At 47.1% G+C, this 16,085-nt stretch overlaps 2 protein-coding genes across 12 annotated transcripts in view; both read right to left on the reverse strand.

Annotated features, from left to right (window-relative positions):
• The window catches only part of LOC141127184 (uncharacterized), a 59,120-nt gene extending 52,547 nt beyond the window's left edge, over positions 1-6,573 (reverse strand). The window contains exons 1-2 of the mRNA XM_073613420.1: positions 6,422-6,573; positions 3,542-3,862 (exon numbers count right to left, since the gene is read on the reverse strand). Coding sequence (XP_073469521.1) covers positions 3,542-3,862; positions 6,422-6,464 — 364 coding nt within the window. The 5' untranslated portion in view covers positions 6,465-6,573. The remainder of the gene's footprint in view (positions 1-3,541; positions 3,863-6,421) is intronic.
• A 2,640-nt stretch (positions 6,574-9,213) lies between these two features.
• LOC141124036 (uncharacterized) overlaps positions 9,214-16,085 on the reverse strand; it is a 256,951-nt gene continuing 250,079 nt past the window's right edge. For all 11 annotated transcript variants that reach the window (XM_073612120.1, XM_073612121.1, XM_073612116.1 and 8 more), the window contains one exon: positions 9,214-9,568. In XM_073612120.1, the coding sequence (XP_073468221.1) occupies positions 9,461-9,568 (108 nt within the window). In that variant the 3' untranslated portion in view covers positions 9,214-9,460. The remainder of the gene's footprint in view (positions 9,569-16,085) is intronic.

A 16,085-nucleotide genomic window follows, 5' to 3' on the forward strand; every position in this document is an offset into this window, starting at 1 on the left:
AGGCCACAGGAAAAGAGGGGGAAGATAAAGCGCCCCCTCCTGAACTGTACTAGGCCACAAGTCCTGATTATGCCCACATGCCCTCCGACGGGGAAGCCCCCATGGAGTCAGAGGGGGCAGGGTCACCCGTTTACATCACAGGGTGGCCCCACCTTCAGCTATATAAATCGGCGGGAGCCTCCCATGGAGGTGGAATGGTTGCGGCTTTTTTTTTTCGGACCGTTGGGCGGTGTGAACTTACATTGTGGGACATTTTTATTTCTTTATTTTTTAATAAAGGACTTGTCCCAAGCCGTCTCTTGTCTTTTTTTTTACTATTTTTGACACTTTTTTAGTGAAATGGTAGTGGTTACCAATTCACACAGGGAGGGGCGGGATTTGGGGGTCCCCTTGTTAAAGGGGCTTCCAGATTCCGATAAGCCCCCCACCCGCAGACCCCCACAACCACCGGACAAGGGTTGTGGGGATGAGGCCCTTGTCCCCATCAACATGGGGACAAGGTGCTTTGGGGTCAGACCCCAAAGCATCCTCCCTATGTTGAGGGCATGTGGCCTGGTATGGTTCAGGAGGGGGGGCGCTCTCTCATTCCCCCTCCTTTCCTGCGGTCTGCCAGGTTGCGTGCTCGGATAAGGTTCTGGTATGGATTTTTGGGGGACCCCACGCATTTTTTTTTTCATTTTGGTTCGGGGTTCCCCTTAATATTCATACCAGACCCAAAGGGCCTGGTAATGGACTGGGAGGGCATGCTCTTTTTTTCAATGACTTTTATCTATATTGCCGAGACCCAACAATTCATTAATAGCCGCGATCAGTTTAAAATGACTTTTTTTTCCTTTAGAGCCCTTTCACACTGGCGCGGTTTGCAGACGCTATTGCGCTAATAATAGCGCCTGCAAACCGACCCGAAAGTGCCGCTGCCTTAATTCCAGTGTGAAAGCCCGGAGGGCTTTCACACTGGAGCGATGCGCTGGCAGGACGGTAAAAAAAGTCCTGCTAGCAGCATCTTCGGAGCGGTGAAGGAGCGGAGTGTATACCACTCCTTTACCGCTCCTGCCCATTGAAATCAATGGGACGGCGTAGCTATACCGCCGGCAAAGTGCCTCTGCAGAGGCACTTTGCGGTGGTTTTTAACCATTTCTCCACTAGCGGCCGCATACCGACGGTAAAGTGCCACTTACAATAGTGGCACTTTACCGCCGACGCCTGCCCCAGTGTGAAAGGGCTCGTAGAAATGTCATTTTGCTCTCGGACTGTTCGAAACACGGGACGGAGGACTGTTCGAAACACGGGACAGAAGGTACGAAATTTAAAGGAATATTTCACTTTTATTTTTTTCACTTTAAGCATTAAAAAAATCACTGCTCCCGAAAAAACTGACGTTTTTTTAAACTTTTTTAGCATTGATCCATGTCCCCTGGGGCAGGACCCAGGTCCCTAAACACTTTTTATGCCAATAACTTGCATATAAGCCTTTAAAATGAGCACTTTTGATTTTTCACATTCGTGTCCCATAGACTTTAACAGTGTTCGTGTGTTCGAACACATTTTTTGCCTGTTCACATGCATGGTGCAAACTGAACCGGGGGATGTTCAGCTCATCCCTACTTATTACCACTAATGATATTCTTTTCCTCTGTAAATCTTTGGATATAGTCCCTTATCATCCCCTCCAATAATTTACCCACTATTGATGTTAGACTGACCGGCCCATAATTCCCAGGAATATGTCTCTGCCCTTTTTTGAATATTGGTACCACATTGGCTTTTCTCCAATCAGCTGGTACCAATCCTATCATTGTGCATTCTTTCTCGTTGGGGAATCCACTAATTGGTACATGAAGTTGTCCTGTAAGACGTTCATGAAATGATGGGCCTTTAATGAGTGAGCTGTTCCCTCAGCCCAGTTGATATCAGGATAATTGAAGTCCCCCATTATGATGACATTTCCCTGTTTCCCTGCTATTTCTAACTGAGATAGTAGTTCTAGCTCCTTCATGTTGGGTGGCCTAGACATGTGCAATTTGTTTAGTTCTGAATTTGTTTTTTAACAAATTTTGACAAATTCGTTAATTCCGAAATTTCACAATTTCCACATTTTTCAATTTCTGACATTTCAAATTTCTGAACTTCTGATTTTCCAAATTTCTGATTTTCCGAATTTCGATTTTCCGAATTTTCAAATTCCAAATTTTCAAATTTCCGAAAATTTGAAATTTCGTAAAATTCGGAATTTCGTAAATTTGGAATTCGGAAATTGAAATTTCAGAAATTGGAAAATTCTAAATTTTAGAAATTGGAAATTTCAAAAATTCGAAAATTTTGGAAATTCAGAAATTCGAAAATTTTGGAAATTCAGAAATTCGAAAATTTTGGAAATTCAGATTTCGGAAATTCGAAAATTCGGAAATTAAAAAATTCAAAATGTCAGAAATTCGAAATTTCCGGAATTCAGAAATTCGAAATTCAGAAATTGGAAATTAAAAATTTCTGAAATTGGAAAATTTCGGAAATTCAAAAATTTAGAAATTCGAAAATTCGGAAATTCGAAATTCCGGAAAATCGGAAGTTTGGAAATCCTAAATTTTGGAAATTCCAAAATTTGAAATTAGGAAATTTGAAGTTTTGGAAATAATAACTAATAATAACTATTAAATTATAGGTATTGGAATTTCCTTTCAAATTTGTCTGTTAGTGAACGTAACGAGTATGAATTTTTCTGAAGTTACGAATTATCTGAAATCACAAATGCCATATCTAAATGAATGGAACATAACGATCTAATAATAATAATAAATAATAATAATAAAAAAATTGTATTATTTTTATTTATTATTAATTTGTTCCATTCCATTTGTTTAGATGTGGCATTCGTTATTTTGGATAATTCGTAACTTCAGATAAATTTGTATTCGTAACGAATGTATTCATCACAAACAGCCAAATTTGAAAGGAAATTCCAATACCTGTAATTTAATAGTTAGTTATTATTAGTTAGTTATTCTTTAGAATTTTATTGATTTCCTTTCTTTTTTTCAGATTTTCGGAAATTCAAAAAAAGCAAAAACACGAATGAAACGATAACAAAAACAAACAATTTTTTTATCAGTGCACATGTCTATAAGATACCCCCACTATTAATTTCCCACTTACTTCTTCTCTTTGGAGTTCTACCCATATTGATTCAACTTCCCACCTCGTCCCATTCACAATGTCGCTTTCACCCTTGCATCATTTTTAACATATAAACACACCCCTCCCCCTCTTCTACCTTCCCTGTCCTTGCGATACAAGGAATTGTCATCCACTGGACACAGCGGCATACAGCATGTGGCACCCCCCGGGTCACAGTTCAGCGCAATACTGGAATGACATCATATGATGACATCATATGATGGCAGCACTCCTGCTTGGCCATCATTCTATTATAGGCCAGGCGGGAAGCGGTTAATCAAACATCAGTCTGCTTTGTGACGGTGGTGGGGTGGCATTGTGTGACATCATTGTAACAATAAAACCCAACAAACACTGAAGAGGACGTTACCTGGGAGGACGGTCACCTTCATGACGTGCATATTATCAATCCCATTTCGTTCGATCCCGCAGTGGTACGTGTCGGAATCTTCCGGTTTCATTCCTCTGCCGGTAACGATGAAGTTTAGTGATGACGGATTGTCCTCTATGGAATATCGGTGTTTGGACTTTTTATCATTTGATTTGACAATGATCTCACAGGTTTTCCAGTAGGCTCCTCTACACCAATACTTCACATAAGATTGAAAGCCGCCATTGTAATGACATATCACAGATAACTTCTCTCCGTAAGGGACAGTGACTTCACTAGGGCCCCTGAGGGCCCCAGCTCCTATTGTGAAAGAAGAGAACATCACCCTTAACATCTCTGTGATGTCACATTGTATGATACTCTTCCAGCAGACCAGACGATGAATGATACAAAATGTCCCCAACACAGAAAAGTCGAACTGAACCATTTCATCTACTCAGGTTAGTATCACACCGCCGGTGTATAGCCAAATATCATGAAGCCATTCATGCCAACCTGCACATGGGGGATTCAAGCTTCTTGACCACCATCAGTGCAGTGTATGGAAACCATGATTCCTATGGAGGGAGGATTGGGACTCAACAAGACAATATAACCATCCAGATTACACTGCCCCATTGGGACCCAAGACTCACTCCATGGAAGTGCCGAGTACACTACTGGTCCTAATAATGCTGGAGCTCCTCATCCTAGATATTGCTAAAGAGAAGGGGCCTGAAATAACTTCCGAGCCCCTCATTCCAGACACTGATGAAGAGAGGGACCCCAGATCACAGTGCAGGAAGAGAGGGGCCCCAGATCACAATGGACCCCCTCATCCCAGACACTGATGAAGAGAGGGACCACAGATCACAGTGCAGGAAGAGAGGGTCCCTATATCACAATGGACCCCCTCATCCCAGACACTGATAAAAAGAGGGACCCCAGATCACAGTGCAGGAACAGAAGGACCCCAGATCACAATGGACCCCCTCATCCCAGACAATGATGAAGAGAGGGAGCCCAGGTCACAGCAGAGCCCCTCTTCTCACACACTGATGAAGAGAGAGACCCCAGATCCCAGTGCATGATGAGAGAGACCCCAGATCACAATGAACCCCCTCATCCCAGACACTGATAAAGAGAAAGACCCCAGATCAAGGCAGAACCCTAATACCAGAAATTGATGAAGAGAGGGACCCCAGATCACAACAGAGCTCCTCATTCCAGACACTGATGAAAGGAACCCCATAATTTAGTGGAGCCCCTCATTCCAGACTCTGATGAAGAGAGGGACCCCAGATCACAGTGGAGCTCTTAACCCCAGACTCTGATAAGAAGAGGGACCCCAGATCAAGGCAGAACCTTAATCCCAGATATTGATGAGGAGAGGGACCCCAGATCACAGCAGAGCCCCTCATCACAGATACTGATGAAAGGAACCCCAGAATACAGCTATGCCCCTCATCCCAGACACTAATTAAGAGAAAGACCCCAGATCACAGCAGAGCCCCTAATCCCAGACTCTGATAAAGAGAGGGACCCCAGATCACAGCAGAGCCCCTCATCCCAGACTCTGATGAAGAGAGGGACCCCAGATCACAGCAGAGCCCCTCATCCCAGACTCTGATGAAGAGAATGATCCCAGATCACAGCAGAGCCCCTCATCCCTGACTCTGATGAAGAGAGGGTTTCCAGATCACAGCGGAGCCCCTCATCCCAGACTCTGATGAAGAGAAGGACCCCAGATCACAGCAGAGCCCCTCATTCCAGACACTGATTAAGAGAAATACCCCAGATCACAGCAGAGCCCCTCATCCCAGACTCTGATGAAGAGAGGGACCCCAGATCACAGCAGAGCCCCTCATCCCAGACTCTGATGAAGAGAGGGACCCCAGATCACAGCAGAGCCCCTCAACCCAGACTCTGATGAATAGAGGGATCCCAGATCACAGCAGAGCCCCTCATCCCAGACTCTGATGAAGAGAAGGACCCCAGATCACAGCAGAGCCCCTCATCCCAGACACTGATGAAGAGAGGGACCCCAGATCACAGTGCAGGAAGAGAGGGTCCCCATGTCATAATGGACCCCCTCATCCCAGACACCGATGAAGAGAGGGACCCCAGATCACAGTGCATGAAGAGAGGGACCCCAGATCACAATGGACCCCCTCATCCCAGACACTGATGAATTGAGGGACCCCAGATCACAGTTGAGCCTCTCTTCACATACACTGATAAAGAGAAAGACCCCAGATCAAGGCAGAACCCTAATCCCAGACACTGATGAAGAGAGAGACACCAGATCACAGCAGAGCCCCTCATCCCAGACACCGATGAAGAGAAAGAACCCAGATCACAGAGGAGCCCCTCATCCCAGACTCCGATGAAGAGAGGGACCCCAGATCACAGCAGAGCCCCTCATCCCAGACAGTGATTAAGAGAAAGAACCCAGATCACAGAGGAGCCCCTCATCCCAGACTCTGATGAAGAGAGGAACCCCAGATCACATAGAAGCCCCTCACCACAGACATTGATGAAGAGAGGGACCCCAGATCACAGGAGATCCCCTCAATTCAGACACTGATGAAGAGAGGGACCCCAGATCACAGCAGAGCCCCTCAATCCAGACATTGATAAAGAGGGGGACCCCAGATCACAGCAGAGCCCCTCATCCCAGGCTCTGATGAAGAGAGGGACCCCAGATCACAGCAGAGCCCCTCAATCCAGACACTGATGAAGAGGGGGACCCAACATCATAGTGGAGACCCTCATCCCAGACAGTGACATTCAGAGGGACCCCAATTTATGGGGGATCCCCTCATCCTATATCCCTCTCACCCGTAATATTTATGTATTTATGAATCTTCCCAAACTTACCAATAAGGCAGAGGGACCCCCAGATCACAGCGGAGACCCTCATCCTGGACAATGGCACACAGAGTGACCCCAGGAGACAGCGGTGCCCCTCTGACACTGATGAACGGTCCGTGTGCTTATGTGAAATGAGAACAGAAAGGAGAACATCAGGTCTCAGTGTCAGGAACACAATTATATGAGATGAAAATAACCCAATGCTGACTTCCTGTCTATTGGCCACATTATCAGTTGTGGTGGCCAAATACAGGTACTCTGTTATGTCATAGGAGAGTCAGTGAGACTACAGGATGTTTTGCCCATAGTACCACCACAGTGACTAGGGGGGAGGGCGGTCAGATGAGATGAGAGAAGAACAATGAGAGAAAGAAGAAAGGCAGAACAATTAAATCATTAAATATATATATATATATATATATATATATATATATATATATATATATATATATATATATATATATATATATAATTAGCGGGAGTTGGGCTTTAAAACAACAATCTGTAACCTGCTGCCATCTACAGCTCAAATCAATGTGTCTGGGACTGCAGAGAAGACACAGGCCAAGGATGAGTACTTTGCTGCCATCTACAGCTCAGATCAAATTTTGCAGAATGTGTCAGGTTTTACAGAGAAGATATGGGACAATTTTAGGAACTCTGCTTCCACCTGGAGCTCAGATCAGGTATTGCATTGAGTATCAGTTACTAAAAAGAACTTACAGACAGAGGACAGGTACTCTTCTGCCATCTAAAGCTCAAATCAAGTACTGCAGATTGTATTAGGCATTTCAAAGAACGCACAGGCAGAGGATGGGATCTCTGCTGCCATCTGGAGTTCAGGTCCAGTATTGCAGTGTGTGTCACGGATTGCAGAGAAAGGCGGAACAATTAAGTATTTTAAAAAATATATATAAAAATTTTAGCTGGAGTAGGGCTTTAACACAACAATCTGTAACCTGCTGCCATCTAGTGTGCAGATTAGGTATTGCAATGTGTCTGGGACTGCAGTGAAGACGCAAACCAAGGATGAGTACTTTGTTGATGTCTACAGCTCAGATCAAATATTGCAGAATATAGAGCACACAGGGAGAGGGTGGGAATTCTGCTGCCATCTGGAGCTCAGATTTGATATTATAGTGTGTGTCCCGGGGGTGCAGAAAACATATGGGCAGAGGATGAGCACTCTGCTGCCATTTGGAGCTCAGATCATATATTGTAATGTGTGTCAGAGACTGCAGATAAGACAAATGCCGAGGATGGGAACTTTGATGCCATTTATAGCTCAGATCGGGTATGTTTGTGTGTGTCAGGGATTGCAGGAAAGTACAGGAACTCTGCTGCCATCTAGAGCTCACATAGGTTGTTGCAGAGTGTGTCAAGGACTGCAGAAAAGGCATAGGACAAGTTTGGGAACTCTGCTGCCATCTAGGGATCAGATCAAGTATTGTAGTGTGTGTCAAGGACTGCAGAAAACACACAGGCAGAGGATGGAACTACTGCTGCCATCTGGAGCTCAGATAGGGTATTGCAGTGTGTGCAAGTGGGCTGCATAGCATACACAGGCAGAGGGTGGGATCTCTGCTGCCATCTAGAGCTCAGATTTGGTATTGTAGTGTGTGTCAGGGGGTGCAGAGAACATACAGGTAGAGGTTGGGAATTCTGCTGTCATGCTGAGCTCAGTTTGGATATACTTGTGTGTGCCAGAGATTGAAGAGAAGATAAGGACAAGTATAGGCACTCTGCTGTCATCTAGTGCTCAGATCAGGTATTTCAGTATGTGTCTGTAGCTGAAAAGAACTTACAGATGAAGGGTGAATACTCTGCTGCCATCTAGAGCTCAGAACAGGTATTGGAGATTGTATTAGAGACAACAGTAAACACGCAGGCAAAGGATGGGTACTCTGCTGCCATCTAGAGATTACATAGGGCATTTCAAAGTGTGTCAATGACCACATAGAGCACAAAGGCAGAGGATGGGTACTCTGCTGCCATCTGCCATATATTGTAGTGTGTGTCAGAGACTGCAGATAGGGCATTCTGAGGATGGGAACTCTGCTGCCATCTAGAGATCAGATCAGGTATTGCAGTCTGTGTCATTTATCTATTGAAAAAAAAAACACACACAGGAAGAGGATAGGAACTCTGCTTCCATATAGAGTTCAGATCAGGTATTGCAGATTAGACTGCAGAGAACATACAGGCAGGGGATGGGTGCTCTTCTGCCATCTAAAGCTCAAAAGTATAATAAATTGTATGAGGGCACACAGAGAACATCCTGCCCTTCTCAGCCATCTCTTGCAGGCGGATTAACCTTTTTATTACCACAGAATCCATAGTCAGGGTTTGAGACTCTTTCCCACCTAAAATCTCTCAGAGCCTCTGCATTACGGGTCCCATATCAGCAATTATTAATCCCAGGAAACTGTAAATCAGTTTTATCTCTTTAGTGGATCACCCTGAAGTCCCTCACCCTGCATGGATTAGTATTTCACAGAGCTTCTTTTCATCCCTCTTAAAGGGACTACAACCAAAATAATGGGGGCACATATCTCCCATGAAGGATCCTTCCCTGGTGTCCTGTACAATAGAGATTTTTATAGCTGTGATTTGTGGGTTTTTTTGTTCAAATTATTCATTGTATAATTTTTGGACCTTTTATATTTTTCATGTTGCTGAGTGAACGTTCCTCATTAGGATGATTGAGATAAAAAACTGGAGAAGCCCATCAGAAAATCTGTGACTCTTGCGTCATTATTTGCCAGGATTGGAACACACAAATAATGGTCACATTCTGGTTTTATGGATTTAAAAATAAAAATTGCTTTATAGTGATAGAAGAGAACGTGAGAAGAATCTACAAACATGTAAAATCCCAGAAGGTGGTATAATAGAGTGATATGATGGTGGGATACTATGGAGGGATGATAGAGTGATATGATGGATGATGCAGATCGATGATGTCATTCGTGGTGCGCAGAGCCTCCTGTACACACTCAGTTGCAAGAGGAAATATTTCTGGTCTTATTATGAAATGTTCTTCGCTTAGCAGGTGGACGTATACACATCACAGGGCGGGGTCACCTCCATATTCTCATAGATCAGATCCAGGTCATCTTCTGCATCCTCAGGCATCTTCTGATCTTCAGTCACCTGGAAATAAATAATGATGATAAAATCCTGAGAATCATAGAGAGGAGATAGAACTCTGGCAGTGTACATGTTATTCCCACACACACATATAAAATACGGGAGAAACTCTGAGTGCTGAGAAGAGGAGGTGGCTTCTCGTAGCAATTATCACTAGAGGGTGATGTGGGAACATTCATATCCTTTATTCCTCCATGCTGGTGCACTAGGGACGTAGATAAGGGGGGATCAGAGGGGTAGAACCCCCCAGAGCATATGTCAATGACACAGCAGGCAGGCTAGTGGAGCTGTGGGACTACCAGCTCCAGGAGATGCACAGATTGTCTCCTGTCACAGTCGCAACCTGTCTACTACATTTGCATAAAAAACAAACATGCTGCCACCCCGCTGGGATACGGGGAATCCAGGGTGATGTCAGGAGAGATGGAGTTTTGAGGAAGCTTCAGCTACCTATTGGCTGAGGAGGCAGTAGGGGGTGGTGCAGCCTGTAAAGGCATGCTAATTATGTACCCCTGGATACCCAGGGCTAAACCCCCAAGGGAAAAAAAAAAATTTGGGGCATGTGGTGCACTGCAGCCTAAATTCTGAAAGATGACACAGGTGACAGACTGCAGAGACACAGGAGAGAGGAGGGTGACAGGCTGCAGAGACACAGGAGAGAGGAGGGTGACAGACTGCAGAGACACAGGAGAGAGCAGGGTGACAGGCTGGAGAGATACAGGAGAGAGGAGGGTGAAAGACTGCAGAGACACAGGAGAGAGGAGGGTGACAGACTGCAGAGACACAGGAGAGAGGAGGGTGACAGAGTGCAGAGACACAGGAGAGAGGAGGGTGACAGACTGCAGAGACACAGGAGAGAAGAGGGTGACAGGCTGCAGAGACACAGGAGAGAGGAGGGTGAAAGGCTGCAGAGATACAGGAGAGAGGAGGGTGACAGGCTGCAGAGACACAGGAGAGATGAAGGTGAAAGGCTGCAGAGACACAGGAGAGAGGAGGGTAACAGGATGCAGAGACACAGGAGAGAGGAGGGTGACAGACTGCAGAGACACAGGAGAGAGGAGGGTGACAGACTGCAGAGACACAGGAGAGAGGAGGGTGACAGACTGCAGAGACACAGGAGAGAGGAGGGTGACAGAGTGCAGAGACACAGGAGAGAGGAGGGTGACAGACTGCAGAGACACAGGAGAGAAGAGGGTGACAGGCTGCAGAGACACAGGAGAGAGGAGGGTGACAGACTGCAGAGACACAGGAGAGAGGAGGGTGAAAGGCTGCAGAGATACAGGAGAGAGGAGGGTGACAGACTGCAGAGACACAGGAGAGAGGAGGGTGAAAGGCTGCAGAGATACAGGAGAGAGGAGGGTGACAGGTTGCAGAGACACAGGAGAGAGGAGGGTGACAGACTGCAGAGACACAGGAGAGAGGAGGGTGACAGACTGCAGAGACACAGGAGAGAGGAGGGTGAAAGGCTGCAGAGATACAGGAGAGAGGAGGGTGACAGGCTGCAGAGACACAGGAGAGATGAAGGTGAAAGGCTGCAGAGACACAGGAGAGAGGAGGGTAAAAGGATGCAGAGACACAGGAGAGAGGAGGGTGACAGACTGCAGAGACACAGGAGAGAGGAGGGTGACAGACTGCAGAGACACAGGAGAGAGGAGGGTGACAGACTGCAGAGACACAGGAGAGAGGAGGGTGACAGACTGCAGAGACACAGGAGAGAGGAGGGTGACAGAGTGCAGAGACACAGGAGAGAGGAGGGTGACAGACTGCAGAGGCACAGGAGAGATGAAGGTGAAAGGCTGCAGAGACACAGGAGAGAGGAGGGTGACAGGCTGCAGAGACACAGGAGAGAGGAGGGTGACAGACTGCAGAGACACAGGAGAGAGGAGGGTGACAGACTGCAGAGACACAGGAGAGAGGAGGGTGACAGACTGCAGAGACACAGGAGAGAGGAGGGTGACAGACTGCAGAGACACAGGAGAGAGGAGGGTGACAGAGTGCAGAGACACAGGAGAGAGGAGGGTGACAGACTGCAGAGACACAGGAGAGATGAAGGTGAAAGGCTGCAGAGACACAGGAGAGAGGAGGTAACAGGATGCAGAGACACAGGAGAGAGGAGGGTGACAGACTGCAGAGACACAGGAGAGAGGAGGGTGACAGACTGCAGAGACACAGGAGAGAGGAGGGTGACAGACTGCAGAGACACAGGCTGCAGAGACACAGGAGAGAGGAGGGTGACAGATTGCAGAGACACAGGAGAGAGGAGGGTGACAGACTGCAGAGACACAGGAGAGAGGAGGGGGACAGGATTCAGAGACACAGGAGAGAGGAGGGTGACAGATTGCAGAGACACAGGAGAGAGGAGGGTGACAGACTGCAGAGACACAGGAGAGAGGAGGGGGACAGGCTTCAGAGACACAGGAGAGAGGAGGGTGACAAGTTTTCAAAATCTCCTTTTTCAAAATGAATTTGCTGCTGAACGGGGGAAAGTTCGGCCCCGAGCCGCTAAATCTAATAAAGTCTATGGGACCCAAACATGAAAAATCAAAAGTGCCCATTTTAAAGGCTTATATGCAAGTTATTGGCCATAGAAGGGGGATGGCGATACATGCATCAATGAAAAAAAAGACACAGGAGAGAGGAGGGTGACAGGTTGCAGAGACACAGGAGAGAGGAGGGTGACAGACTGCAGAGACACAGGAGAGAGGAGGGTGAAAGGCTGCAGAGATACAGGATAGAGGAGGGTGACAGACTGCAGAGACACAGGAGAGAGGAGGGTGAAAGGCTGCAGAGATACAGGAGAGAGGAGGGTGACAGGTTGCAGAGACACAGGAGAGAGGAGGGTGACAGACTGCAGAGACACAGGAGAGAGGAGGGTGAAAGGCTGCAGAGATACAGGAGAGAGGAGGGTGACAGGTTGCAGAGACACAGGAGAGATGAAGGTGAAAGGCTGCAGAGACACAGGAGAGAGGAGGGTAACAGGATGCAGAGACACAGGAGGGAGGAGGGTGACAGACTGCAGAGACACAGGAGAGAGGAGGGTGACAGACTGCAGAGACACAGGAGAGAGGAGGGTGACAGACTGCAGAGACACAGGAGAGAGGAGGGTGACAGACTGCAGAGACACAGGAGAGAGGAGGGTGACAGACTGCAGAGACACAGGAGAGAGGAGGGTGACAGACTGCAGAGACACAAGAGAGAAGAGGGTGACAGGCTGCAGAGACTCAGGAGAGAGGAGGGTGACAGACTGCAGAGACACAGGAGAGAGGAGGGTGACAGACTGCAGAGACACAAGAGAGAAGAGGGTGACAGGCTGCAGAGACACAGGAGAGAGGAGGGTGACAGGCTGCAGAGACACAGGAGAGAGGAGGGTGACAGATTGCAGAGACACAGGAGAGAGGAGGGTGACAGACTGCAGAGACACAGGAGAGAGGAGGGTGACAGACTGCAGAGACACAGGAGAGAGGAGGGGGACAGGATTCAGAGACACAGGAGAGAGGAGGGTGACAGATTGCAGAGACACAGGAGAGAGGAGGGGGACAGGATTCAGAGACACAGGAGAGAGGAGGGTGACAGACTGCAGAGACACAGGAGAGATGAAGGTGAAAGGCTGCAGAGACACAGGAGAGAGGAGGGTAACAGGATGCAGAGACACAGGAGGGAGGAGGGTGACAGACTGCAGAGACACAGGAGAGAGGAGGGTGACAGACTGCAGAGACACAGGAGAGAGGAGGGTGACAGACTGCAGAGACACAGGAGAGAGGAGGGTGACAGACTGCAGAGACACAGGAGAGAGGAGGGTGACAGACTGCAGAGACACAGGAGAGAGGAGGGTGACAGACTGCAGAGACACAAGAGAGAAGAGGGTGACAGGCTGCAGAGACACAGGAGAGAGGAGGGTGACAGACTGCAGAGACACAGGAGAGAGGAGGGTGACAGACTGCAGAGACACAAGAGAGAAGAGGGTGACAGGCTGCAGAGACACAGGAGAGAGGAGGGTGACAGGCTGCAGAGACACAGGAGAGAGGAGGGTGACAGATTGCAGAGACACAGGAGAGAGGAGGGTGACAGACTGCAGAGACACAGGAGAGAGGAGGGTGACAGACTGCAGAGACACAGGAGAGAGGAGGGGGACAGGATTCAGAGACACAGGAGAGAGGAGGGTGACAGATTGCAGAGACACAGGAGAGAGGAGGGGGACAGGCTTCAGAGACACAGGAGAGAGGAGATGACAAGTTTTCAAAATCTCCTTTTTCAAAATGAATTTGCTGCTGAACGGGGGAAAGTTCGGCCCCGAGCCGCTAAATCTAATAAAGTCTATGGGACCCAAACATGAAAAATCAAAAGTGCCCATTTTAAAGGCTTATATGCAAGTTATTGGCCATAGAAGAGGGATGGCGATACATGCATCAATGAAAAAAATGTTTTTTTTAAACTACCGTTTTTTCAGGAGCAGTGATTTCATTGATGCTTAAAGTGAAACAATAAAAATGAAAAATTCCTCTTGGGGGATCAGGAAGGATTTTTTTCCCCCTGCTGTAGCAAATTGGATCATACTTTGCTGGGGTTTTTCCCCTTCCTCTGGATCAACTGTGGGTATAGGATTGTGTATATGGGATTGTGTTTTTTTTATTTTTTATTATTTGGCTGAAGTAGATGGACTTGTGTATTTTTTTCAACCTGACTAACTATGTAACTATGTAAATATAGTGCCTGGGGGTCCCCTTAGTCTGCCTGTAAAGTGGCGCATCTGTACAATGTATAGAACCTGCTGCAGCAAAACTGGCATTTTTAAAGAAAACAAATGGCATCTAAATTTACTTCAGGGCTGCAATCTATTGCCGACAAACGGCGTGGGGTCCCCCTATGCATACCAGGCCCTTTGGGTCTCATTTACCTTAAAAAGTGTCAAAAATAAATAAAAGCAGTACACAAGTTTTGGACAATTCCTTTAATAATTTTTTTAAAATAAAAATTAAAAAACAATGTCCCCCGATACAGATCCATTGTCAATCACGACGGAACCTCAGGACCCGAAAAAAAGACTCATCAACGTCTGACCGCTTAATGCCTGCTCCTCCCAGTGACTGTTCTTAAATAGGTAAGTGGTGGGGCTCCCTTGTGATGTCATCGACCCAGCATGCACCGGTCAGTGATGTCTCAAGGGGACGGGGCCACCCTGTGATGTCACCACGTGACCCCGCCCCTTACCTATTTAAAAACTGTCAGACGGAGAAGCAGGCATTCGGCGGTGAGTCTTCCTCACGGGCGAAGTGCTGTGATTGAGGTAGGATCTACATCAGGGGACTTTTTTATTACTTCCTTTTTTATGAAGGGATTGTCAAAAACCTGTGTGTGTTTTTATTTACTTTTGACACTTTTTTTGGTACAATGTACCCCATACTCATTCACATGGGGGACGGGTTCTGAGGGCCCCCTTGTTAATGGGGGCTTCCAAATTCCATTAAGTTCCCTGCCTGCAGACCCCAACATCCACCACCCAGGGTTTTCGGGAAGAGGCCCTTGTCCTCATCAACATGGGGACAAGGTGCTTTCCGGTGGGGGAACAAAGCCATTCATGTTGACCCAAAGGGCCAAAAGGGCCTGGTATGGACTTGGTGGTGGGACCCCAAACCATTTTTTTTTATTTTTTCCGGCAATTCTTTTTTTTACTTTCATCTGTCAGTGGGCACAGCAGGCAGACTTGTACACATCACAGGGCGTGGTCACCTCCATATTCTTAAAGAGCAGATCCGGAGCATCTTCTGCATTATCATTTATCTTCTGATCTTCAGTCACCTGGAAATAAATATTGATGATAAAATCCTGAGACTCATACATAGGAGATAGAACTCTGGCAGTGTACATAGTATCCCCGCACACATATCTAGAATATGGGGGAAACTCTGAGTGCTGAGAACAGGAGGCGGCTTCTCGTAGCAATTATGACTAGAGGGCGATGTGGAGACATTTCCATCCTTTAATCCTCCATGCTGGTGCACTAGGGACGTAGATAAGGGGGATCCGGGGGGGGGGGTCGAAACCCCCCTGGAGCATATTTCAATGGCACAGCAGCTAGGCTAGTGGAGCTGTGGGACAACTAGGTCCAGGAGATGCACAGCTTGTCTCCTTTCACAGCCACAACCTATCCACTACATTTGCTTAAAAAACTAACATGCTGGGCATCGGGGAATCCTGGGTGATGTCAGGACTTTTGAGGAAGCTTCAACTACCTACTGGCTGACGAGGCAGCAGGGGGTGGTGCAGCCTGTAAAGGGCCGCTAAGTATGTTACCCATGGTACCCAAGGCTGAACCCCCTACAGGAAATAAAATAATCTATGGCCCTGGGGCACACTGCAGCCTTAATTCTGAATAAAGAACTGCCTGTGTTGCCTGTAGCAGCCAAAGCCTCTCTTTCATTCCTTACATCAGGCTAGTCCATGAAAGGGGAAGCATATTAGGCCTACATATCTTTTCTTTACTTGTTACAGTCAGGACTAAATTATATCATAAACAAATCAG

This window comes from Aquarana catesbeiana, linkage group LG01, assembly GCF_042186555.1.
Source record: "Aquarana catesbeiana isolate 2022-GZ linkage group LG01, ASM4218655v1, whole genome shotgun sequence".
Lineage (NCBI taxonomy): Eukaryota > Metazoa > Chordata > Amphibia > Anura > Ranidae > Aquarana > Aquarana catesbeiana.